The sequence below is a fragment of the Eubalaena glacialis genome, chromosome 13, assembly GCF_028564815.1.
Source record: "Eubalaena glacialis isolate mEubGla1 chromosome 13, mEubGla1.1.hap2.+ XY, whole genome shotgun sequence".
NCBI lineage: Eukaryota > Metazoa > Chordata > Mammalia > Artiodactyla > Balaenidae > Eubalaena > Eubalaena glacialis.
Window position 1 is genome coordinate 70643896 of NC_083728.1, and position 27567 is coordinate 70671462.

General features: G+C 38.0%; 1 protein-coding gene across 4 annotated transcripts in view; it reads right to left on the reverse strand.

Moving 5' to 3' along the window:
• Positions 1-549: 549 nt before the first annotated feature.
• The window catches only part of SMG1 (SMG1 nonsense mediated mRNA decay associated PI3K related kinase), a 91370-nt gene continuing 64352 nt past the window's right edge, over positions 550-27567 (reverse strand). For 2 of the 4 annotated variants that reach the window (XM_061209745.1, XM_061209746.1), the window contains 25 exons: positions 25964-26186; positions 23188-23434; positions 22526-22755; positions 21384-21632; positions 20753-20891; positions 20561-20670; positions 20214-20432; positions 18730-18920; positions 17825-17997; positions 17396-17675; positions 16673-16945; positions 16210-16444; positions 15822-16048; positions 13364-13514; positions 13079-13268; positions 12414-12883; positions 10626-10763; positions 9130-9282; positions 7505-7684; positions 6552-6779; positions 5569-5780; positions 5300-5406; positions 4019-4198; positions 3834-3940; positions 550-1517 (listed from right to left, as the gene is read on the reverse strand). In XM_061209745.1, the coding sequence (XP_061065728.1) occupies positions 1440-1517; positions 3834-3940; positions 4019-4198; positions 5300-5406; positions 5569-5780; positions 6552-6779; positions 7505-7684; positions 9130-9282; positions 10626-10763; positions 12414-12883; positions 13079-13268; positions 13364-13514; positions 15822-16048; positions 16210-16444; positions 16673-16945; positions 17396-17675; positions 17825-17997; positions 18730-18920; positions 20214-20432; positions 20561-20670; positions 20753-20891; positions 21384-21632; positions 22526-22755; positions 23188-23434; positions 25964-26186 (4990 nt within the window). In that variant the 3' untranslated portion in view covers positions 550-1439. The remainder of the gene's footprint in view (positions 1518-3833; positions 3941-4018; positions 4199-5299; positions 5407-5568; positions 5781-6551; positions 6780-7504; positions 7685-9129; positions 9283-10625; positions 10764-12413; positions 12884-13078; positions 13269-13363; positions 13515-15821; positions 16049-16209; positions 16445-16672; positions 16946-17395; positions 17676-17824; positions 17998-18729; positions 18921-20213; positions 20433-20560; positions 20671-20752; positions 20892-21383; positions 21633-22525; positions 22756-23187; positions 23435-25963; positions 26187-27567) is intronic. The other 2 variants (XM_061209747.1, XM_061209748.1) reach the window with 2 other exon arrangements.

The following is a 27567-nucleotide window of genomic DNA, read 5'->3' on the forward strand; positions in this document are numbered from 1 at the left end:
TTGAGCTTACACAGTCAGTCAGTACTGAAATGCAATGCTAAATTTAAGGAAACCCTGATCATGAATTCACTACTGAACAGGAAACTTAAAATTGTGGAAAAAGTAAAGTACTTCACACATTAATAACTGAACTTAATAAAAGATGTTGGTGGTTCTCACTTTTGCTGATGTTTCATGTATATGTCCTAAAATGCCAGGTAAACTAAAGCACTTTTAATTTACATCTTGTAAATTGTAAATTAAAAGTATCAAATGAGAAAACTGAATTAAAAAAACATTTCACTCTACCTCCACCAGAACATCACTTTATTGTTAATCTGTCATCAACAATGTAAAACTCTAATAGGTACTCTATCCTGGTTTTTAAAAAGGTAAAAGATTACATTGGATTAGCTACTTTCTATGAAAGAAACTACAGCAATCACAGAAGAGGGAAAATTTGAACGACCTCCCAAAAATGTACACTATAAGCGAAGGGGAGTGTACATTAAATCAAATGTCTGTTAGACTCATTACTTTTGAATGCACAGTGACAATTCTGGAAACTGTACATGATAGAATCACAGAAATGACTTAAATAATCAGAATTACATTTTGTATGTGATCACCAGACCTTTAAACAATCCTTGCATTTTCCATGTTATTGGTGGTTTTGGAAAAATTTGTTTATCACTCCAAATATAAGTTGTTAACAGCATTGAGATGGAAGAATATGAAATATAAGGATTGAAATAAAAGTGAATGTGAAAGATGGCTCATCTACTAGATCAAGTAAAGGGGGATGGGCAGATGGTGGGGGTTGGGGAGGAGGAGGATGGGGTGGGTTTTTTTCCCTTCATTTCAGAAGTTCTTCCAATGTAGTGTTATCTGTTACATAGCTCTCCTTCTTCAGTCCATTTCTGAAATTCATATCGCATAGCCTTTTTGTACTTACTGGTCAACCCAACCAGTACTGTTGCCAAGCAACAAGTGTTATGCAAGAATCTGAACGCATCAAATCTTCCTTGGCTGTGTCGCGGCCCCAGTTTTCTCTGTTTCTGAGCGGGGTTTGATTTTTCCTGGATTGTACACACAGGGTCAGGTGGAATGGAGTTCCAAATCACTCTGTGCTCCGCGGCATCCCGATTTCTTTCTGCAGCTAACCTCCTGACACGTTTGCAGCTGTTCTGGGGCAGAAAGACAATCTCCGTGTTCAGGCGGTGAGCTTTCTTTCTTTCACCCTTGACCCTGGGGTTGCAGGCCATGGTGTTGGGCGTATCCCTGAGTGCAGCTGTCCTGCAGGATTCACTTCCTAGCGCACCGAGATTTCCTAGGTTTCCTCAGAATAAGCCCCCAGTTGCATCACCACCGACTGTGGTGTGGCTTTGGATGCCTGAGGCTGAGTTGATTCTGGTGGATGTCTGACCTCGCTTAACCAGACTCATCTACTGTCTTGCCATTCATACCCAGGCTGTCCAACCTTCATACAGCTGAGCCAAGTTATCTAGATTAGTTGCTTCCTTAATGACATAGTCAACCTGTAAAAATAGGCAGGATAGAATTAAAGCCATTTAAAACGTGAAAGAACATGGCTCATATATGAGTTATATGAACTGTTTAGGAGTAAGTTCCCAAATTAATTACCCAAAGATGTGTAGTTGTCATGGTGGGAAGAAAAGTTACGTAATCTGAGCTTCCTTCATAATTCCATAACTTACAAATGTGTGTCTTGGGAAAGTCACAATCCCCTTTGAGCCTTATGAATCTTTAGATGAAGAGAGAGCACCACTGACCCCACAGGTGCCCTTGGGATTAAACATGTGAATTCACTGGGCAAATGCTTAGGTGTATTAAAAAGTGCCCAGCAGATTCTGAAACAGTTTGGTACTCAGCAAATATCTATTGATTCTTCTTTTTTTTTTTTTTTTTTTTTGGGGCGGGCCGCACTGTGCGGCATGTGGGATCTTAGTTCCCCAACCAGGGATCGAACCCACAGCCCCTGCAGTGGAAGCACAGAGCCTTAACCACTGGACTGCCAGGGAAGTCCCCATATCTGTTGATTCTGACTCAGCTAAATTTTCTTTTACAGTAAGAGATATAATCGTTATCTCTATCCAGAGCACCCATCAGGGTCCAATTATATCGTAAATGCGCAATATAAGGCTGCTGAATTGTAACCTACACCAGAAGTTGTATGCAAAGAACTCTATACTTACCCCACTCCTGTGAGCCCCTTAACTTTTTCATATAAAATTTAATAACTATCAGAATAAAAAGCACAATAGCCAAGCATTCTTTAAAAAGATGGACAGAGACCTAAGATGCACAGTCATGAAAGCACACAACCCATTAACCTATCAAAAAGTTTCTGAAGTAAGGATACCCATGGATCCAGAACACCGTCCATGGTTTTTGACAAACTTGACAAACTCTCTCTAAAGAATGAGTCTTAACCAACAAGAGCTTAAGCTTAGATCCTATACAGAGATGTAACAGTGTTTAAAAAAAAAAAAAAAAAAAAAAAACTTTCCTTGCTGATATTAAATTTGAATTGTGGATGCCAAACCATTAAAAAATAGGACATTCACAAGTCTCAAATTTTTACCCCACAGAAGAAAAGGCATATGTGTAATGGAGAATTCAGGAGAACACTACCCTTGACCAAGTGATCTAACTTAACAACAAAGACAGCACAAACAGACACATGCCCCTTGGTGTAAGATTCTAAGAACACATCACTGGCAAAGTATTCTTGCGAAAAATGTTGATTCTGAATCTAATTATGAAGAAAATATCAGACAAATACAAACTGAGACACATTCTGCAAACCAAGTAGTCTGGACACATCAAAAATATAAGTGTCATAAAAGAAAAGAAAGAAAAAGCTCAGGAACTGTTCTAGACATTAAAGGAGACTAAAAGTAGAACAAGTATATGAAATTCAAGATAAGCCTTGACTAAATCTTGTATGGGTTGGCTGGGGGAGTTGGGTTGGTGGTTAAGGAGAGGCGGGCTAAGTAATAAAGGACATTTGAAGATAATTGGAGAAATCTGAATATGCACTCAATGTTGGACAGAAGTCAATGTTAACATCAATGTTAAGTTTCCTGAGTTGATAATTACATAATTATATCATAGTTATATATTATTAAAATGTTTTGGTTAGGAGACAAAGTATTTAGGCACGAAGTGTTACAATGTCTGCAACTAACTCTCAAATGTGGTTCTGAAAAACTGTGTGTATGAACACACATACACAGAAAGATAAGGCAAATGTTAAGAAAGCATCAACAATTGGTCTACCAATTCTAGGTAAAGAGTATATGAGCATTCCTATATTTCTATATGTTTGAAACTTTTCAAAATAAACAGCTATGGGGAAAAGAATTCATTCTTGAATTTATATATACAATTTTAGAAAGACTAATGATAAAATTTCAGAGTAATAACTTCAGACAAACTGACACCCAAGAACACTTTATAGATACTACTTATTTATACATACTATGACACCCAAAATGTCATCCTCATTTCATTCAAAACCTTCACACAGCCCTTTCTAAAATGCAAATTAACTGTCTTCTGTTGGAGGAGAGAGGGTCAAGCCACACCCCAAATTTTTGTTAAAAGAGAACTGGGAAGAAAGGAAAGTGCTAATAGGGTAGAGTCAGAGTCAAATGCTGAATATTTGACAATCCTAGAACTGTGTCACTCAAAATCTTCTGAAGCCTATAAAATCGATTTAATTCCTTATTTCTTGATATATCACCAAAGGATAGGGGTGAGGGGATCTTTAAACCTATACTGTTTCAGCAGCATTAAAATGTGTAGCTCAAGTTTAAAAAAATGGTCACCTGTTCAGCAACTGACATCCTCCTATTCGGATCAACATCTCGGCCCTCTAACTTGGCTTTCACTCTCTTCCACACGCTCACTGCATATGAGTTTCTCTCCTGCACAGCTATGAAGCAATGGAAACGTGTAAGTCAAACCACCACTTGGTATTAATATTTAAGGTATCCTTATTCTGACTAATTACCTTTTCCAGTTTTAGGGTCTCTGACAGCCTTTTTAGGACTACAAGCAACACTCTTGCCAGTTCCTGGAACAGTGCTTGGTGGAGTATCTGCTGATGTAGCTAGATTTTTCTGAACCAGCTTTCTAGCATTCTGTGACATGACATCAGGCTGAGTCTTCTGGCCAGTGTTGCTCCGGACTGCTACAGAGAGAGAGTTGGTAGCTCAATTTACATGTACACAGAAAATGAAGGAGCAGGGCAGTGCTCTCTCAATCATCACCTACAAATGGACAGCCCTGATACCAGATGTGATTTTACAACCTTAAAGTCCTTACCCCTTAAAATAAAAACTCTCCTCCTAAAAATACAGCCTAAACAGCTAGATATTCAGATATAAATTTGTACAATGATGCTCACGAGTTTGTTGTGGCATTAAAAAACTACAAATATCTTAACTGTCCAACAATTAATACGGTAAAGTCATAGAATGGCACATTAAATCTTGCCATTAAGTCATTTTTTAAAAGATTACTTAATGATAGGGAAATTATCAATTTAATATTAAGTGGGAAAAGGCAACAAAAGTTGCATTCACAGAATGATCCAACTTGTATATGTGTGTGCATGCATACAGAGAATTCAACAAATACATAGTGGTTTTACCTCTAATTGTAATGGAACTATAGATTTTCCTATTAATTATTTTTCTGTATTTTCCTAACAGAATATATTTTATAATCATAAAATAAATTATTTCGAGAGTATCTGAACACATGGTATTTTTACTCTCTAACAATAAGTACTTTTAAAATTAAGCCAGAATTTGTTCAGTTTGAGATATGGCAAGAGTTTAGGGAAACCCTTTATTTATTTATTTTAAATAATTAATTTTTTTAAATTGGAGTATAGTTATTTATAATGTTGTGTTAGTGTCTGTTGTACAGCAAAGTGAATCAGTTACACATATACATATATCCACTCTTTTTTAGATTCTATTCCCATATAGGTCATTACGGAGTACTGAGTAGCGTTCCCTGTGCTATACAGTAGGTCCCCATTAGTTATCTATTTTGTATACAGTATTATGTATATGTCTATCCCAATCTCCCAATTTATCCTTCCTCCCGCTCTCCCCCTTTCTACATCTGTGACTCAATTTGCTTTGTAAATAGGTTCATTAGGGAAACCCTTTAAAAAGGTGATGACTAGAAACATATTAGACACTCATTAAACATCTTAGCATCTATGTGTAGATTATTAACAGGTCAAGATTCAGGTTCTTCTGAAGTAGGGGAGTCTTACCTGCAGCAAAGGATGGCTGATAAGTAGCAGATGACGTTGGACTCGAACATTCATTTGTTGCATCGGTGACTAAGGGTGATGCAAAACTCACTAAATTATTATAGACACTGAAATATAAAATAAAATGGCTCATTTATGAAATGCTTTAGCAAATAGCTACTTACAAATATGAACAAAACTGAAAAAAAATTAAATGAATTAAATAAACAAAACTTACTCTACCAGATGTTTTGCTTATATTTTAAATTCAGGCCGGAAGGCATTCTTACCTCTGACTTTGTGTTTTCAGTTCTTTCAAGGTGGGAGTTATTTCCTGGAGCATTTCAACATGTTCTTGACTTCGAACCTGACCCATAGCTTGGACTAAAGTAAACAGCACTGTCTGAATGTTGTCTTGCCATGATTTATATTCACCCAAGAACTGCCTAACACTGTTCTCATAGGGAACATCTTCACCATCTGCCAGAGCAGCTTCTTCATCCTAGGATCAGTATGTTAATGATCAAGAAAAATGGTATTTGCTTCAGTAATTACTCTTAAGACCATCACCTTTTGGATAACAGGTAATAAAAACGTTTTTCAAATACCAATGTGTTTATAATATGCTTATTACAATTTAACTCCTTTTCTACAGGAATCTTGTTTCCAGCACAAATAAAAACTCCAATTAAAAACAAATCCAGGGAATGCCTTGGCGGTCCAGTGGTTAGGACTACACACTTCCACTGCAGGGGGCACGGGTTCGATCCCTGGTGGAGATCCCGCAAGCCACGTGATGTGGGCAAAAAAAAAAAAAAAAAAAAATCCAAAAAGTAAATGATTTACTGTTTTGTGATGATGAAGTAACGCAGCCTTTTCTGGGGATTCAATTTCCTTACTGTCTAGATTCTGTACGATACTGGAGGGAAGATATTTCATTTATTTTGGAAGCAAGCTATACAAGTTTGGGCAGGGAGGCAGAGAGATCTAAATACTCTGTGAGACTAGGCTCAAGTTTCAGCTCTACTATAAATTATATGACTTTGGATAAATCAATTTCTCTAAGCCCCGGTTTCTCTGTGAACAAAATCAGAATACTATTTATACTTACTACCTGCTTAAAAAAAAATAGTTGATGAAAATACAAATTAACTCAGTGACAAACAAACTGGAAATATGACCTGAGATAAATTAGGGTTTTTTCTCATAAATAAAACTGTTTGTAATTTTATAAAAGGGGGGAGTAATTATGTGTCAATGGTATTAGTCTTACCTTGGCCATTGCTTTCAGGAGATGTTTGACATCTCCAAGCTGCCGGTTATGACCAGTGAGCACAGTCTTTATATTATCAACCAAATTCTGAATTGTTTCACAGACCGTTTCTATCTGTTGCTCTTTCTCTGTCTGAATTGCTCTCTGAGTAGACATATCCTGGGTCAGTTGTTTGTGTGCTGACAAAAGCCATTCAGAGCTGCCAATAGGATGTTCAAGACTCGTGTCCTAAATAGAATAAGCATTTGTTTGATTTTAAGTATCAGCCAGAATAATATAAGGTTCTTTTCTTCATCATCATCTCAAAAGACATTCGTAACTCAAGCCGCGACTCAAAGAACCTCAGTTGCTGAGTCATGAATTAATTATCTTCAAAACAGTACTTGACGATAATTTAAACAATCTATAAAATACAGACTAAGATTTTTACCTTTTCTGCATAATCATACAGGGCATAAATGTTTAAAGTTTAAAACCTAAGAAAATGTATCTGGAATAACAAAGATGATCCATATCCAGGAACCTAAACCCACTGTAAATCACTCTTTAAAATGAAACCAGAGTCTCCTAATACATAGTCTAAAGCCTTCCCACAAAGTAGAAATGCCGAATTTATCAACTTGATAATCCAGCATTCATCTTCCACTAGCCCTCTGTCTGCTACCCTACTTTCAGTGCATCTGAGTCATTTGCTACACACTGTCTTTCTCCTCCCCTCCGAACCTCCACAGTACTTCCAGTCGTAACTCTGAGAGTTCTTTTCACTTCTTCATTCAGTGTATTATTTGTGTAAATCAGTTCCTTGGGGGCTAAAAGCAAGATTTAATCATCACGGTATCCCTCATAACATCTCATATACAGTACATGCTCAATAAATGTAAACTAGTGAGTGAATGTATTAAATTGATTTTAATCACCCAATCTCTTCACTCCCACCAAGATTCAAGACTTACCACTCTCTGTAATAAACGAAGCTCTAACTCAGAGACCGAACTGTTAAACTGTGATGCAAATGAACACATTTGCTGACACCGTTTGATTAGTTCAAATAATGAGGCATCCAGGTTTAAGGCTTCTGCAGTTCTAGTTCGTAAACTTTCAAAATGAATGATATTGCTGCAGAGGAAAGTGACCTGTGAAGACGAAAAAGAAGAGTGGAACCATAACAATGAGGAAAAACTTGCAATTAATGAAACAAAAAAATACGACCTATTGATTTCCAGAATTCAGGACCAGGTCCTGAAAATGTATGAATGTATGACTCTTGTGGGAAACAGACCTACTCCTTATAAAAGCTAAATAAATGAACATTTTTTGGTTGATGCTGTTAAGACTGAGATGGCCAAAAGCACCTAAGTACAATTAGGTAAATATTATCTTCTGCACGATGGTTTTTTAACAGAAATTTTACTCCATAATAAAACTGTTACCATATTCAGCTGCAATTTGTTCGTGCTGTGTCTGAATTCCAATCTGAAATGTTCCCCTTCTGCTTCTACTCCTGCCTAACTTTACCATAAAGATCAGAAAACACTAACTGGATATTTGACAATATTAAGCACATCTTTAAAGGTACAATAATAGTATTGTGACTGTGTTCCTAAATAGTTCTCTTTTTTTAAAAAAATAAATTTATTTATTTTTGGCTGCATTGGGTCTTCGTTGCTGAGTATGGGCTTTCTCTAGCTGCGGTGAGCGGGGGCTGCTCTTCGTTGCGGTGCACGGGCTTCTCATTGCAGTGGCTTCTCTTGTTGTGGAGCATGGGCTGGTTCTAGGCGTGCAGGCTTCAGTAGTTGTGGCTCACAGGCTCTGGAGCACAGGCTCAGTAGTTGTGGCGCATGGACTTAGTTGCTCCGCGGCATGTGGGATCTTCCCGGACCAGGACTCAAACTTGTGTCCCCTGCACTGGCAGGCGGATTCTTAACCACTGCGCCACCAGGGAAGTCCCAATAGTTCTCATTTTTATAGATACCTATTGAAATACTTACAGATAAAATGATATAATATTTGGGATTTCCTTAAATATGGGATGTGAAGGAGGAGTAGGAAGTATAGAGAAAATAAAGTAGGACTTAAGTTGATAATTATTAAATTTTGGTAATGGGTATATGGGATATGGGAATCAAATTAGTCCAATTTTGCACCTGATTAAAAAGTACATAGTAGTTTCTGTTTGTTTGTTTTTTGCTCCCAATCACAACAAAGTTAATCCACAACCTCTGGCAGTACCCAAGGTCCTAAGACATTTTATTGCCATGTAGAAAAAATAACATTCAAATATTTATAGCTGCATATAAAGAAAATCTTAGATAAATATGGAATTAAACTCTTTATTTTCCAAGAGGCTGGATCCACCTTATATTTAACTGGGAGGTAATAAGGGTCTAGGGAAATAACTGGCTGTGAGCTCAGCCTAAGGACACCCCTTCTTTCTCCCCCAAGGCCTATCAGTCCTTCTTCCCAGTGCTGTGAACTAGAGGGTGGCTCTCAAGCTACTCCTAATTATCCCACATGTAACTTCCAATCAGTTCTATAACCCTGTAACAGAAAACAAAATGGCGCACATGAGTGCCTATACCTGACTTGCTCTTTGGCTCTCTTTAAGGACAAGATTCCTTCTTTCAGCTATTGTTGCTTCAAAATCTTGTAGTACAGGTGTCAGTGCAGGGTTGGCACCACCTGCCCACTTGAGTCGCTGTTCAATACTTGCTTCAAGTGCTGCCAGTTTCTCCTATAAAAGCCAGCAGAATCTCAGTGAAAATGACACTCTTCACTTCCTGTCTGTTGAGCATTTTATATAAATACAAGAGATTCAAAAGAAGTAGGATGGGGCATAAGTAAATTAGAAAACATCTTTAACAAACTGTCACCTTTTGGAATTAATCTTGATTTCACGCTGAATATTTAAGGCTAAACGTGTTTTGGATAGGTAAGGATTGGCTTTCAGTTTATTGTCTTAAAATTTGCAGAAAGAAGTTTCATTTTCATTTTTAAATAAAATAGTCCTTAAAACAAAACACCTGCTACACCACTGCACTATATGTGCTATCTACAAGAAAATCCATTTATACTTTTGATTGTGAAAGATGAAAATCAGATTCCCACAAATGCAAAAAATTATGAATAATGGTAAAAATACAGCCAGGTTCTCATGACGAGGAAGATTTTATATAACAAAGTTGCTTCATTATTTATTCAACGTTTTGAGCGGAGGAATTCACATTCATAGTCTCTCTCTCGCTCTCGCTCTCCCCTCCCTCCCCTATTTCTTTCTCTCACACATATACACTCTAAAATCAGAAAGGGCATGAGTTCATTCTCCTAAATTGAAAACTAGGACTAACATGCTGTAGAGAAAAGGTATTTCAATCTTCAAAGAAGTGAGCTCCAGAAAAATTTTATAAAAAAATTTAAAAATATTATAAAAGTGATTATACTTGATTTTATACTAATATTAATCTATAAAAAGAACAGAAATATGTCAGTTACTACTGAGTGTATGAGATATAGGAATACTCACTATAGAGAGATACATAAAGCCATCATCAAACCAGTTTCTCTTATTTAAAAAAGGAAAGCGAGATTAAATATTTTGCTGAAATGACCAAAAAATAGTCAATAAAAATGGTTTGGAAAAATGTTCTGCTGCCTTTGACATCACAAAATTCCATTAACTAACTGCACAATAGAAGTAAGAAATGCCTAAGCTTCGTGGATATTAATAATAAGCCAAATATAACTGCTTCATATACATTTCAGAAAACAAATTTGGTATTCAAGTTTTTCCCATTACCAAGGTCCCCTTAATGTGTAAAAGCATGGTAATATCAAATTCATTAAAAACTTGAAATATTTAGTATGTCTCTATTCTTGGTTCAAAATATACTGCTAAGATTCAGTTACTTTGGAGGGTAAGAAAAAAAGATATAAATTAAAAATAAAAGTGAAAAGGTATTATGTTCCTGTGGCTTAGAAGCCAAGGACAGACTGAACAACAGAGCACTAACGCTTCACCACAGTGGAGGTCATTTCTAAAAGTAAGATGTGCCAGAAGGAGGATCCGACAAAACACACCTGAACCGTTGCAATTGAAGTTTCAATCTGGCTCAGAGTATGGAGTTTCTTTTTCATGCTGGTTAAGATGGCAGAACGAGGGGGAGGAGTGACCGACATGGCTTGTGGTCTGTTGATAAGGAGATCTTCATGCTGCCACTGTTCAAAGAAAAAGAAATGTAATAAAATAAGCAGGAAAAAGGCCTTTAGATAAACAAGGGAGGGGACGTGTGATTTAGGACTCGGGGAAGAGGGAAAAAACCCAGCTGCAGCAAGGTGGGGTGAGCAGGGAAGAATAACAGAAGCACAATAAAAGAATCAACCAAGTGGAAAATTTCCTGAGGTAGAGAATGGCTGATAAATTTCTTGGATCACTGATATGCAAGATTTAAATAGTAATTCTGAAGATGTTTCCTAGTCTAAGTAAAAATCTGCTACACAATCCCCCTAAAATATAATCTCCAGTTAAGAGGTTGGAACAGGCATGGTAGGGGAAGAGTTCCCCAGCACGGAATTAAGCAAGTAACTGAAAGAAGCAATGGCAGCAGTCACAGAAGAAAGAATTCTCCAGAGAACCTACAAGCGACAGAAAGGCATAGGTAACTACTGACAGAGGATCAAGCCATCCTGTATGCTGTAAGGTGGCCCCAGAAGGCCCAAGGGACATTTGGGTTAAAATTTAAAAGTTACATTGTGCTTACAGCTTAAAATGTGTTCAGATGAACAAAACTGGAAGGATTTTGATAATGTTTTCCATATAGTTGTCAATTTTTTAAGGGAATAAACTCTAAAATGTATTAAATAATAGAACTTTTCAACATTGTATTTTTTAGAAGTAAAATAAATACCAAAAAAATCCCAATGTGCTAGAAGGACTGTTAATATATAATAAATGCAACTTCAGAATTTGAATAAATTACTTTTCTTATGAGGTAAGAAAACAGCTAATGATAAAACTGCAAAGAGAAGGAAATACACTGGTTCCATGCCCCACCAATTCCACTCCTGGGAAGTAGCTTCAATATAAATGATACAAAGTAACCAGTGTTTGTGCCAAAACAGATCCCAGGATGATGTAGTCCCCCAATATTACTCCACGAGTTACAACTTGTCTGAAGCTACTGACAATATTGAAGCCTATATTTGAAATAAAGAAGAAAAATAGCTATAATTTATACTGTGCTTAGTGTCTTACACAAATGATCATTTTTAACCCGCATGGTCATCAACATTTTAGAGAGATACTGTCCCCATTCTACAAGTAAGGAAATCAGACCTTAAGGGAAGTTAAACTTAAGTTCATATACCTGAATCCAAATCCATCTCACTCCCCCAAAGCCTGTCATACTGCCTCTAAACAAACAAGGACAAAAACAGGCTTCTAAAAAACAGTTCCCAAGTGATGACCAATGTATGCACAGAGCTTAGAGAATCAGGGAAACAGAAGTCACTTTAGAAATAATTATGTTAGACAGTACAGAAGGCATATCCACCTAACGAATAAATTCAACTGTTAGAAATTACATTTACAAGTAATACTTAATGACAACACTAACCATACAACTCTGATGGAAACTAATTCAAAGGACACAAACCATGAACACAAAATGATCTCAACTACGTAAAAGAGAAACAAGGAATAACTGGAAAGACAGCACCGAAATGCTAAAGCATTTCGGTGTTTGCTCTGGGCTGGCACAATTCAGGAAGTTTAAAATTTTCTCTTCTTTATACTGTTCTGTATTAATTCCCCCAGTTTTTCAAATTCCTACATTGAGGAAAAACCCCTTTATAAAGAGAAGTACTAACTTGAAACATGGCGATATGCAGCTGAACGCGCTGTAGGCTTGTCTTACAGGAGGAGATGCTGGTCTCCAGCCTGCGCACCAAGTCGTGCTTCTTCCAGGCAGTGTCGTAGGAGCTCGCCAGCACGGTCGCCCTGTTCATGACCAGCTGAGAGAACTTCCCGATCTGGATGTTGTGCTCCACTGCTTTCTTACACAGATCATCAACTGAAACTTTGCTTTCAGCACCAAAATCCTTTGCCTCCACTTGGGCAATAATGTCTACCCCTAGAGCACTGATGAAGCTGCACAGCGTGAGGCCCAAGGCTTGGTTCGGGAGTCCAATCAGGAGCTGCCGCACAAAGTCAGCTGTGAATGCTTTTATCGGTTTGGCCATCTGGTCTTCACTGAAACAAGAGTTTCTAAAAAGGGTTTTCACATTGACAATCTGTACAGGCCCATTTACAGTATTTGGATCTTCAAGTGAACTTGATCCTAAAAAAGGAAATTTTTCTTTCAGTATTTCATGCAACACTAAAATAAGGTAATAATGCTGCTTATTTAAAAACTTGAAGATTGCATGAACTTAGTATTTTAATTTAATTTACAATTAAATTAAGCCTACTCTATCCTGTCCCCCTCCAAAGTACTACACAACTAAACCCAGCTTGTTTAAGAGTGAAATATTACCTGACAAAGTTTTAGAAAAGGTACCACAGAGCCTGAAGAACTCCTTAATTGTCTGTAGTCGTTTTAGAAAGAAAATCTCTTCTAGCACCTGTCGGTGATTATCATCATCAAAAAAATTGACTTGGGTGCTCCTGGCTTCCCGTATAATGTCAATCTTTCGCCAAGCTATAGGAATTTCCATCTTATTTAGCTGTGTAAATGAAAGAAAAGCAAGTTCACTTCTCCACACACTGAACAACTACTTTCCTACACTTGCATTATTCATAAAACCAGGTCAATATTTACCTTTTCAACTAATAAGCCAAAAGCAGTCTCAACTTGGGCAAACATGCCATCAAATGCTACCAAAAGCATCTGGCCAGCTGACATTTTTGGTGTTTCATCAACTGAACCATTTCTTGGTTGGATTAATTCACCATATTGAGCGTGAAGTATTCTAGAGGAAAAGAAAAGGGAGTTAAAACCCTTGCTGAAGAGTATTAAATTTTGGGGAAAACGTAAGATCAACAAGTCTTACAGCTAGTGTGTGGAGTCTAGGGAAAAAGTCTCTGTATGAAGGAAGGAGTGTTATTAGCCATCATTAATGTGAGTAAATTTTATGCAAATTTGAACTATCACATTTTAAAAAGAACTATATAAAATATTACAGTCTCACTTTATACACAGAATGTAAAATAATATAAAATGCCAATATTTTTTTTAAAATGCCGAGAATCACACAATTCTAAAGCTGGTGGACCTAGCAAAAGTTGTCAAGTATGTTCACACTACTGTCACATGGCAGAGCCAGCTACAGACAGTAAATGGAAATACCTATCATTTTTGGCATGCTGAGTTTCGAATAATGCACAGTTTGAAGGTAGGTCTTCAGAAATTTGCCTTTCACATTATCATTAAATTAAGAACTTGCGTAGTGTTTATGTATCAAAGCACTATTCTAAACATTTTATATAAAAAAGCAAAAATACAATTCCCAGTACCTATGACTACTATCAGTAAAACTAATGTTAACTAGATTTTCAACTTTATCACACACACATAAATAGCTATAAAACTATTAGGAATTATTAAGACAATTTAAAATTTAGGCTACCCGAGAAATTTCTAATGGAAAAAGAGCTGCATGATGGTATAAAGTTTTCCTTGAGATTACCAAAAAGTTTCTCTAACACAAGATACACACAGGCTGTAACAGAATCAAACATGAAGTCTGTAACCCAATGCATACATGGAAGTAAACATTCCTCCATTTGACAGTAAAGGGAATCTAGGTTAGATATTAAGGGAAAATAAGGGCTAAAATTTTGTGAGGAAGAAAAGTGTATAGATTTAGCATCTAAGTTTTAAAATAATGTTAGAAATTTTATGATAAAGCTCTTGTGCAAATAATCTAAATCACTATTTAGCTGACATTTATGTTTATGCTATACTGATTACAGTTATTTTTTAAATTTTATGGTAAAACAGCTACAAAGAAACAAGAAAATAGGAAAATTTTGAATGCAACATAAAAGAAAACATTAAGGAGTTGTTACCTTTTTTGGGGAAATAAGGGCACCATAAATTAAGAAAAATAAGTTTACATTTTACATATATACTTCCTGCAGTTTAAGAATGAAAAGGTATTTGCTTCAAAATAACTGGAGCAGTACAATTTAAACAAGATTAAACAGGTGCAAAAAAAAGAGAGAGAGATTAACCAGGTACAGATAATTACTGAAGTTGGTAAAATGGAGGTTCATTATATACTATTCTCTCTACTTTCTTGTATCTTGGAATTTTCCCATGGGAGGAAGTATGGTGGGTCAATTCATTTCTACTCTCTCAATTATACCTCCTGAAGGGAACTGGACATCAGAATGCCAAAGAAAGAGGCCTTGAGTCATGAAGCACAAAGGGTAGGGCTTAGCTTTGGGTACAGTGCATGGCTGGAGAAACTGCCCAACCTCCACAGGTTCCAAAGTCAAATTGTTACCCTAGATTTAAGAGTCGAGAAATACAATGTTCAATACCTAAAACAAACTTATAAAACTTAAGCTAACTTAAAAGTGTTCATCTGAAATGAGGTGTATACTCCACTAGCTAACTAAACTGGCTCAGATGTTTCCATGGAGTTCCAAGGGCTGGCTTAAAAAATACCACACTCTACTTTGTGTGTGTGCACATGTATGGTGAAACTACAGCCCTAAAATAATACATATATGTATGTGATAAAACTACACACACAGACACACAAATGAGTGCATGTGTAACTGGTGAAATCTGAGTAAGCTCTGTGGACTGTACCGATGTCAATTTCACGGTGTTGCTACTGTACCATAGGTATGCAAGATGCTACACTGAAGGAGGAATGAAGGGTACACAAGACCTCCCTGCACACTTTTTTTTTTTTTAACACAACTTCCTATGAGTCTGTAATTATTTCCAAATAAAAGGGTTTTTTGTTTTTTGTTTGTTTGTTTTGGCCGTGCCTCAAGGCTCGCAGGGTCTTAGCTCCCAACCAGGGATTGAACCCGTGCCCTCAGCACTGAAAGCGCAGAGTCCTAACCACTGGATCACCAGGGAATTCCCCCAAATAAAAGGTTTTTTTTTAAAAGACATTACTTATAAATGCTTATATATATATATATATCTGCTCTGAAAATTAAAAGTAAGCTTACAGTAAAATAAGAACTCAGAAAACTTTTATCTGGCTACCCATCTCTTTCACAACAAAAGAGAACACAGCTTAGCATTCACTTGCCTGGCAACATCGATGTAATGAGCGTGTGTTTCTTCCTCAAGTCCCATAGCTGCATTTCTTAAATAGGCTTGAAGAGATTCAACTAGAGTCTGCAGAGGAACACCATCAGTTGTCTGCTCAATAAGACTGTCCAGTTCATGAAGCATACTTTCTAAGGTGTATTCTCCTTTCATTAAACATCTCAGTGCTTCTGGAAATATGATTTGCCGGAAATTTGAATTTAATTCCTATAAATATGTGAGAAACATATTTTAATGCTTTCTGAGTTTAGAGAAAGCAGCATTAAAAGGGAGGAAGTCAAATCACTTTTCGGACCCAGAGATGAGAAATAAAATGTTCAATACCTAAAACAAACTTCTAAAATTTAAGCTAATTTAGAAGTACTCACCTGAAGTGAGGTGTATACACCATTAGCTAAGTGAACTGCCTCAGATGCTTCCATGGGGTTAGGAATGTCTAAGTCTTGTGGCACTAGGTGACACTGCTTCAGTAACTGAACAAGGCATGTGACATTTCCACTCATACTGCAGAGCTCCTCCAAGAACCAGGCTCCATCCCGAGAAGTCAGATCAACCAGCTGCTCTCCAGCACTCGAAGCTGCACCTTCCATCATTAGGTTACGCCTAAAAAATGAGATAAATATTTGTACAGTGAAACTGACTTAGCTAAACACACATAAATGGGATACCTCAAAATCTGAAAGGAAATAAAGCAGTCTTACACCGAGCAAGACTAATGAAAGAAAAAGGATATCTTAAGTTTGGGATCAAACAAAAGACACATGAACTCTCCATAAGCATCAATGTTCGCAAGACAATGAAATGGTCTCACTATGTGGTCAGCTAACTCACCTTGTGAGGGTACAAAGGGCAGAAATAATAACACTTGCTAGACTCAAAGATCCTTCCTCTCCATTCTCGTGAAGGAAAACTTTGATACAACGTTCAATTTCTTTCAACTGATCTTCACAAACAGGTACGGTGACAGCTTCCTGTTTCAAGCGTTCCACCTGTCTAATTAGACGGCTGTTTATGTCTGTTGCGTACCGCTGCAGGGTCATCTCAGTGGCAGTGATGAACTGACACACTGTTGGGGGTGGCTGGGGCGCATACTGCACTTCGTATCTGTAAACAGAGAAAGAGGTGCTTGTAAAGAAAGTTCACGCCTTACAAAATATGAAAAAAGACAATACGGAATACTGCATTTGATCTTCAAACCTTGAAGAGTAGAAATCATTATTTCCATTTTACAGAAAAGGTCTCGAAAGCGAAAGTAACTTCCTAAGATAACTTGTTAGTGAGAGATAGAATCAGTATTTGAATTCAGCTCTCTTTACCCTGATCCGACCATGCTTACACTGGGATACATTTTAATCAATTAGGAAAAATACTGTCTTTTAAAGGAAACCATGAGCTCAAACCCTCTTAAAACCAAGAGAAAAGTGACTCCATTCAAATTCCATCTATCAACCATTTCTTTCAGAAAAATAAAATACTATGCAATTAAAAACATAAACACAACTTTGCTTCTAGTCCCAATGAGAAGTAAAGAAAATTGAGAGTGATCAAACTTACTTCCTGTAGAGTTCCTGACAGCGCTCTACTGTAGTGTTACAGATGAGCTCTTCCATCCAGGTTTTCCATTGCTCAATTCGATGTTTCTGAAATATAGCCTTTGGATACTGCAGAGCTACGGTTGCGTAGTGATGCAGCTGCTCCAGACAGCCTCGCAGCACCGAGCGCCTCTGCTGCAGGAGGGTACCGACTTCCCCCTCCAGCTGCTCACACTGGCTAATCAAGTGGGCCTGGCCAGCATTCTGCAGAAAGGCTGTTGCTGGCACATAGCTTGGAGGACCTTTGGGTAAAAGAGAATTATTGATCACAATGAAACCATTTCAAATCAGCAGTCACTGAAAGGGAGTACAAACCAGAACTCCACACATGAACACAACAACAACAAAACCCACATGCTCACATGTATATCTAAAATAAGTCAACCCATACCAAGGTCCATTTGTGTGCTTATCTCCTGAAGCAAACTTGCCAGCTGTGTTGCTTCTAAATTACTGAATGCAGCCTGATAATGTGTTATCCACTGTTCAAATTCATTCAGCTTCACCTGGATTGCTTCCTGAACAGCTCTTTGCTGAGTCTGTAGTTGAGTGTGTTCAGAATACCTAACGGAAGGAAAAATTTTTGATTGCTCTTCTTTCTTCTGTGTACTTTTCATCACCCTGAAAGTACATTTTGCTTATACTTGGACTGCCTGGTAAGCTCCTTTTCAATCTTGAGGGCACTGCTCAAATGTCCTTTCCTTCTCTGGTTTTTCCCGACCCTACAGAGTTCCCTAACTACACTCACAACATTTTAAATAAAATTCTACCACATTTGCCAGGGTTACGAGTTATTTGAAGTATGGAAGACTGAGACTTGATAGGTCTTCGTAATCTCAGCGTCTCCGGCAGTGTCTGGAACTTGTACATTTAACTACCCTTCACTGAGCTGGGCAGCCGCTCTGTGCAAGGTTCATTCACTTAGATCACTTTTAGTTTAAGCTCAAAAAAACTCAGCCAAGTAGACAAGATCCACTGTACAAATGAATAAGGATTCAGATACAAACTGTAGAGAGAAAACCAAACCCCAGGTTTTCTGAATCCAAGTTCAGTGTTCTAACCACCATGTCCACCATCTCCCACAGTTACTCAAACATTTAAATTAAATATAATAAAGCAGAAAATTTAAGTGAATTCTGCTTTATTAACACTTTGAAACTGCAGTTCTTGGGAGAGCTTTATTTATCTGAGTTGCTGCAATAATTCTAATTCAAGTTGACAATGTTTACACAAAAATACGAAAATTATCCTTAATGGCATATCTTTAGAAATAAGAGTTCAACACTTGTTTTAAACCTGTGTTGCAGAGTATGAGAAGGATGATCCACTCCTTCAGCTCCTTCTAGAAACTCTATTTCTTCCAACAGTTTGCCCTGCAGTTTTTCCACATCTGTTAGTTGCTCTTGCAAGCTCAGGTATTCATCTAAACTGCTGTCCAGCTTGGGAAGTACAACCAGCATCTCGTCCCTATTCTTAAACCAGTTCACCTGTAAAAAGACATTATTAGGAAGATTCTTATATAGGGCCGACTGTGAGATATGATGATGTCTGTCAGAAGGATCATGTTAGAAGGACATTCTGAACATGTTACTCTACTTAAATCTCAACAAAGCCGGGGTGTGTGTGTGTGATGGCATCACCAATATTTTTACAAAGATAACTAATGTGGTCAATTCAAACAGCCATAAATGAAGACTCAATTCCACAATAACATGCAGTTACCACCACGCCACACAAAACAAGATGAGCATCACTGGCTACCACAATATTAAAATCAAGAAGGAGGGAGGCTATCCAAGTAAAGAACACTTAAAATCGTCATTGGTAAACACTTTTCAGTCTATTAAAAAAGGTATAATTTTTTCAAATCATTAACCCACCTCCCATGTGTGAGAGTGACTGTGTGTCTTTGCATGGGAGCATTTCTTAGTGAAAGATCACAGCAAACTGCGCCTTACTTCGCTGCCATTTCCGTATTATACACTACAGTCGTATAAAACCAATTTTTAGAAAAAGTTTCACTCTTGGACTTCCCTGGGGGCGCAGTGGTTAAGAATCCGCCTGCCAATGCAGGGGACACGGGTTCGAGCCCTGGTCCGGGAAGATCCCACCTGCCACGGAGCAACTAAGCCCGTGTGCCACAACTACTGAGCCTGCGCTCTAGAGCCTGCGAGCCACAACTACTGAGCCCATGTGCCACAACTACTGAAGCCCACGTGCCTAGAGCCCGTGCTCTGCAACAAGAGAAGCCACCACAATGAGAAGCCCGCGCACCGCAACGAAGAGTAGCCCTGCTCGCCGCAACTAGAGAAAGCCCGTGCACAGCAACGAAGACCCAATGCAGCCAAAAATTAATTAATTAATTAATTAAAAAAAAAAAAAAAGAAAAAGAAAAAGTTTCACTCAACTTTTTAATGGACACGTTAACTTTTTTTTTTTTGGCTGTGCCACACAACTTGCGGGATCTTAGTTCCCCGACCAGGGCTGGAACCTAGGCCCCGGCAGTGAAAGCGCCGAGTCCTAACCACTGCACTGCCAGGGAATTCCCTGGACATGTTAACTACTTTTTTTTTTTTTAATTTGGTTGCATCAGGTCTTAGTTGTGGCAGGCGGGCTCCTTAGTTGCGGCATGCATGTGGGATCTAGTTCCCGGACCAGGGGTCGAACCTGGGCCCCCTGCATTGGGAGGGCGGAGCCTTAACCACTGTGCCACCAGGGAAGTCCCGGACACGTTAACTATTAACCAAAAGATGATGATGACTTATTATCATTGGCCTCACCTTAATTTCAGCTACTCTCGAAGAAAAAAGGCTGCGAGTGATCTCTCGTTCCATCTCTCTCTTGCTCTGCTTGCTCTCGGCCTGCTGGCCCCCTCCACCATAGACGGCACCAGCAAACCCGGCCTCACCCCCAGCTGTCCAGTCCACCAGGGGGTCATACACAAAGGCCTCTAGCAGCGTCAGCAGAGTCTCTCTGCCACGCCGCATAATGTGTAGAACCTGTTTTCAGAAGACTTTTAATTAAGTTTTGCCACAAGTTTCCTCATTAAAATGTAGTTTTTCATTCCAAAGGATTTGTTGATTTAAACAAGTACACTAAGAGGTGTAAGAGAAAAAAAACCACATACCTGCTCACATGAAAGCCTAAAAACACCTTCTACTCCAGTTACACCCAGTGCTGTTTCAATGTTCTGTGTCATTCGAAAAGGTACTTTCTCAGGAACTCTAAGGCTTTTTCCTTGAAAAGATAAATCATTATATTTTTGTCCTTTCACCAAAATAAATTCGACCCTCATATAAAAAGTCCACTTTAATTTTACCTTTTTCAAAGCAAACATTGTAATCTATGTGAACAACCTCTCCAGTCGTCATATCTATGAGAACATTATCCAGATGTCTATCTCCAAGGCCAATTATGTATCCGACCATAGACATGACTGCAGTAGATCTGGCATAAGACTGAAGAAGAGGGGATGGGGGAGCAAGTTAAGCATCATTAGCAAATTTCCTTCCAACATGGACTTGATTCTCTAAAATTTACAAACCTCCATAATCCTACTCCCTTATTTCTAAATAAATAGCTAGCACTCTTCAGGGATGCTGCACGTGGTCACAGAAACTCTGCACTGAGCAGCAGCATACGACACTGGTCGGTCCTACTTATTCATTATCAGAACGCAGGATTTAAAAAAACAAAACAACTATTCTTCAGCCTCTCTAGTTTTTCCCCTTCTAAAGTTTTTATTCTCCTTTTCATTTCTTCCATAACCCCCTCCATTCTGCCTTCATACAGTCATGGCCATGTCTCATAAAAATAAATGTAATATAAGATTCAAATGCAGGTCTCAAACTACCAAGTCTGGAGGGAGGCAGGAGGAGGGTGAACAAGACAAGACAGGAAGCAGGCAAAGAAACAATAATACTGATGATAGTCTAAAACAAAACACATACCTGTGTGACTCTCCACCATTCATCAGGGGTGGTGCAAGATGACCAAAGCTCTTTAGCAAGGAGATTTGGGGGCGTGGCCTCCATTAACTCTTCTAATACTGCCTTCATCACATGAAGAGGCCAATCCCGTCGGGACACATCCAGACTAAGTCCAACTGCTTTCAAAGCAGGACTAATTTTACTATAATAAAGTTCACTAGGACGGGGTACAATTCCAGGATTCTGAGGAGTTTGGTAGGAATCTTGGGCCTTTAAAAAAATTTTTTTTAAGAAAAGATCAACTTTGTTTAAATAAGGATAAAGATTACCTTGAATATAAAGCAGTATTTTAAAAACTGGTTTTTCAGCGGAACTCTCTACTTAGCTAGCTATATCTCATCCATCAAATAGCCAAGTCGTCTGGACTAGGCATCTTTCTTACAATCTACATATCATTTTCTTAATTCGGTATTACTACTTATTGAAAACTCTGTCTACTGTTATATTTTCTTGAGGTTCAATTCAAGCTCAACATCCAAGTTACATTCTTCTTTGTAACATATAATTCTGTTTAAAATTTATCACTCATTTATTGCACGTATTTCATTCTTCACCAATATGACTTAATCAATGTAAAATTAACAACAGATATTCAGAAACACCTTAGACAAAAATTTAAATAGCCCTTCTCTAATTCCATCTCCAATTTACCCCCTCAGTAATTGTTCTGTAGTCTCCTATGCCCACCTAAAAAAATTTGAAGCCTTCAAACTCTTGTTCCTTCCCATACCTACCCTACTTAGATTCATTTTATTTGTCTAGATGTTGGAACCTGAAGTTGTGACTGTTTAAAAATTTATCTTCTTATCTGTAGTACTTAGTACTACTCCTGTCATATACACTAAGCACTCAGATACTTAGCTAAAATGAATTCTAAAAAACTGTTCTAAATCATAATAAATTTCACGGGTACAAAATAGGATGCCACAGTGATTAACTCCAAATTTAAAGTTGTGTCTACTCCTTCTTTAACTCTTATAAACTTGGAAAAATCCTCAAGGGCAGTAAGACTAGAAATATGTCACATATATCAGAGAACAGACTAATACATATACTTGTTTATTAACATTCAAATAAAAGCACATATTTTAATTTTAATCAACCTTTTGTGCTTGTAAGGCAGCTTCCCGTTGTTGCCATCGTTTGTAAAGACCAAATAAGGGTGTGGCTCCATCCACCCACTGGATTAGGCCTGATCGAGTTCCTAGTGGTGTTACAGAATAGTGTCGAGCATGGAAACGGGGTGTTTCCTGGCGATTGATTGTAGCAAACATAGTATTTACAATAGACAGAAATTGCATTATTCTCTCATCCAGATGTAAATCCTCCAATCCTATGGAAACAAAATTAAAGTAGCTAGAGTAGGTGACCAGATGGGGTGAAGTGCAATGGGATAGGACCGGAAACATACCACTTTTTTGTGTCCCTCTCAATTAGCAACAGCAGTCAAGAACTGACAGCCAAAGAAGCACAATGAGAGCATTAGAGAACATTCTATTCAGTCACAAGGTATTAGATACTAGCATTATTAGCTGTACCTCAGTTGCCCTGCTTGTATAAGTTCATAAGCAAGAAGAGAGGAAGCAATGGAAAATCACACTACACAGCCTCCAACCACTTCTATCAAAATACAGGATACTCCAGGCTATTCACAACATATAGATATTCACCTAAAACAATCCTAACACACACACACACACACACACACACACACACACACACACAGTGTTAATAATCAGACTAATGTTCTTCTTTTAAATCCCACCTTTAAAAAGATAAGGATAGCTCTTCCCATCTGATCCGAGAAAGAGAAGTTTCTTTGGCTTGGTTTTGGTAGGTAAGATTGTGATGGTTCCACCCACACTGTGGATTGTGACAGTGTCTCTGGCTGAGACTTCTCCAGGAAGAGCAATTTCAGTGTTAGTCATGGCAGCCAGCCACGGGCTGATTTCTTCAAGACGCAAGATGTAACTTGCACGTTTCTGCGCTCTCTGTTGCAAACTCAGCATTATCTATATTTAAGATAGGAAAAGTTTACAGTACCATTACAACACTTATTTTCTTCTACATTCAATCTGGCTTAAAGATAAATTTAAAATACAAACACCTCTTGTCTAGTTCTTACATTTAATTTGATGTTACATATTTGGGCCATCCTGGGAGGGGAAACACTGGTGTGCTGATATGCTCTAGGAGATTTCTACTTTGTTCAGACCTCTCCCACCTCCTCTGTACAAATATGCAATGAAATCATAGCAGATGGAAAGAAATCACTACTGTGATCACAAAATTCAAGGCTTGTAGCATATTCCCCACTGTTAAGCTATGTCCAATCAATGTCCAATCAATGCCCAAACAAGTCACTTCAGTCCTTGCAATAGAGCAAAAGATATAGCCAGCTATTGGCTGTCAGGTAGACACACCCTTAAGGAAACCATCTGAAAATGTGGTAACAATTTAGAGCTCTGACTACTTTAAGTATGCAGAAAAACACACAATCTCTTCTAATAACTCACAGGAGTGGAACATGTATAGCTGTATCTCTACTTGTAGCTAACTCAATAATCTACACCTGATTTAATGAACTCTGGGCTCTGCTTTCATGTGAAAATTTTTCAATCAATCTTTAGCAACATTTGTTCATAAAAGGAAAAAGACAACTGGAAACACCTCAAGTATCCACTGACAGGACAAAGGATAAACTGTGGTATTGTCCCATAATCTATCAATGTTCAGCTGTATACAAAATATGGATGACATTAAAAAAAAACAAAAACAAAAACCTAATGCTGATCCATCAATTATGGAAGTGGTAAACACATGCATGTACATACAATATAATCTCATTTATATGAAGTTCAAAAACAGGAGAAGCTAAACAATATACCATTTAGAAATGTATCAATAAAAACTGTTTTTTTAAAGTAAGTAATGATTAATTCAAAATTCAGAGCAGTGGTTGTGGAAAGGGAAATATAATTATGGAGGGACATAGGACTTCTAAAATTTTTCTCTATGACTTATTTCACACACACACACACACACACGGGGTTTTTAAAAAGTATTCCCCCCGGGAAGGGGGTGGGGGTGGGGGAAAGACTGGGATCAGCAGATACAAACTAGTATACATAGGATGGATGAACAACAAGGCCCTACTGTAGAGCACCGGGAACTGTATTCAGTATCCTGGGATAAACCATAATGGAAAAGAATATGAAAAAGAATGTAAATCTATATGTATAAAAGAGTCACTTTGCTGTACAGCAGAAAGTAACGCCACATTATAAATCAACTATACTTCAATTTAAAAAAAAAAAGTATTCTCCCTGTCTCCTCCTCTGGATTTCTTGGTTGATTTACTGAGAAGAACACAAAGAAGCAAGAAACTACTGCTGGAACACAAGGAACCAAGTTTTGGCTAGGACACACATAATAAACTTCATCCTTCATGTTAGTGCTCTTATCTTGTGCTTCTAAGGCATTTCCCCTGAATTTAGCATTTCCTCTAGTTTCCTCTACTTTGCATTTACTAGTTAAAGTCAGGTGTACTTTTTGTCTCTACACTGTATCTTTTAATAGTTTTTTCATTACTAAAGTTAAGGAAATCAGTTAAGAGCAATATAGTAAAGGCATAGGGAAAGAAGGGATAAGAAAAAAAGCTACAAGGTAGCTTAAATAGGCTCCCCCGGGCTTCCCTGGTGGCGCAGTGGTTAAGAATCCTCCTGCCAATGCAGGGGACACGGGTTCGAGCCCTGGTCTGGGGAGATCCCACGAGCCACAACTACTGAGCCCGCGAGCCACAACTACTGAGCCCACGTGCCACAACTACTGAAGCCCGTGTGCCTAGAGCCCGTGCTCTGCAACAAGAGAAGCCACTGCAATGAGTAGCCCGCGCACCGCAACGAAGACCCAACACAGTCAAAAATAAAATAAATAAATTTAAAATAAATAAATAAACAGGCTTCCCCAACTAGTGGTGCTATTGCTGAAACAGATGAAAACCAAAGAACATACAGAATTAAGGGGACCAAAACATAAAAGATAAGGATTCCCAAGTATTTAAATACACTAATCATCCCTCAAACAGGCTATGCAGAATTGCTGTCAAAGAATTCCTTATAAAAAATGATGTTGTTACATGTGAATATTTTGTCTGTTAGAAATACTGAATACCACTCCACCAAGAAAAACTACATAGGTCCAAGATTAAATTTCTTAATCTTTTATGAGAAGAATATAGCAGGCAGTCAATATTTAGCTCAAGGCCACAGCTCCTTCCTTGTCTAATTTCTTACAGTATATTCTTCCCTGGAGTGAACCCTCAGTAGATTAAAGTTTGCCACCCTAGGCCCACTCACCCTCAAATTCTCAAAAATGAAGAAAACACCTTTCTCTATATTCTTTACAAGCAACTGACCACTGACTGCCTTCCATGGGCTTAGAAAGTTCTCTTGTGTTCTAAGTAAAAAGAGTCCCCTTACTTAAATTTTTTATCTCAGGGAATTTCCTATTTCAGTAGCATTCTTGAGATTTTTCTGTACCTCTTTAAATGGAATCCAGCTGCTTCCAGGCTTTGCAGGGTTTGATGGTGTCTTCAGTTTTTCTAGGGCATTTTCTATTGCATCACCGTAGTTATCCTGAAACCACTTTTCATGAGGAGTTTCTGCAGGGGCTGCCGTGATGCTCCTCACATGCTCCAAAGCAAACACAATGGGCTTCATCAAAGCCGTGTGCTTCTCCCGCATGATTGCAATTTTCTCTTCTCTGACCAGAAAGATGTAAAGAGTTCAATACAAACAAGGAACAATTTAATTGTCAAGCGTAAGTAAACAGTATCAAAGAATAGTCAAAATAAAGTAATAAAATATTAGCAAAGTAACTGACTAAAAACAGCATTGCAAAAAATCCAGCATATAAAAGAGGCGCCTTCTCTTTTCAACAAGTGGTGCCGGGAAAGCTGGATATCTGCTTACAAAAGAATGAAGCTGAACTCTTACCTTTTACTATGTGTCAAAAAATAAGTCAAAATGGATCAAAGACCTTAACATAAAAGCTAAGGCTTTATTTAAAACTCTTAGAAGAAAACAAAAGAAAAAATTGATAAACTGGGCTACATCAATACTAAAAAATCACGTGCATCAAAAGACATTTTTTTGGACTTCCCTGGTGGCGCAGTGGTTAAGAATCCGCCTGCCAATGCAGGGCACACAGGTTCGATCCCTGGTCCAGGAAGATCCCACATGCCACAGAGCAACTAACCCCGTGTGCCACAACTACTGAGCCCACGTGCCACAACTACTGAGCCCACGTGCCACAACTACTGAAGCCCACGCTCCGCAACAAGACAAGCCACTGTAATGAGAAGCCCGCGCACCGCAACGAAGAGTAGCCCCTGCTCTCTGCAACTAGAGAAAGCCCGCGTGCAGCAAAGACCCAACACAGCCAGAAATAAATTTTTTTTAAAAAAAGACATTTTTTTTCACTCAAGAGAGTGAAAAAGACAATGCATAAAACAGGGGTAAAATATTTGCAAATCATGTGTATGATAAGGGATTAATATCCAGAATATTTAGAGAGCCCCTAAAACTCAACAACAATAAAACAACCCAGTTCAAAAATGGGCAAAGGATTCAAATAGACACTTCTCCAAAGGAGATATACAAATGCTCAATAAGCACATGAAAATACGCTCAACATTATTAGTCATTAGAGAAATGCAAATCAAAGCCACAAGATACCATTTCACACACATTAGGATGTTACTATCAAAAAGACAGAAAATAACAAATGTTGGCAAGGATATGGAGAAATTGGAACCCAGTTTACCAGTTCATCTACAAGTTAAACATAGAATTACTATCTGACCCAGCAAATCCATTGGCTCACACACAATTAAAAGCAGGGACTCAAACAGATATTTGTAAAGCAATGCTGACAGAAGCATTGTTTACAACAGCCAAAAGACAAGAGCAACTCAAGTGTCCATTGACAGATGAGTGCATAAATAAAACGTGGTATATCCATATGATGGAATGTTATTCAGCAATGAAAAGGAAGGAAATTCTGATACATGCTACAACATGGAATGAACCTTCAAAACACTATGATAAGTGAAATAAACCAGACACAAAAGGACAAATACTGT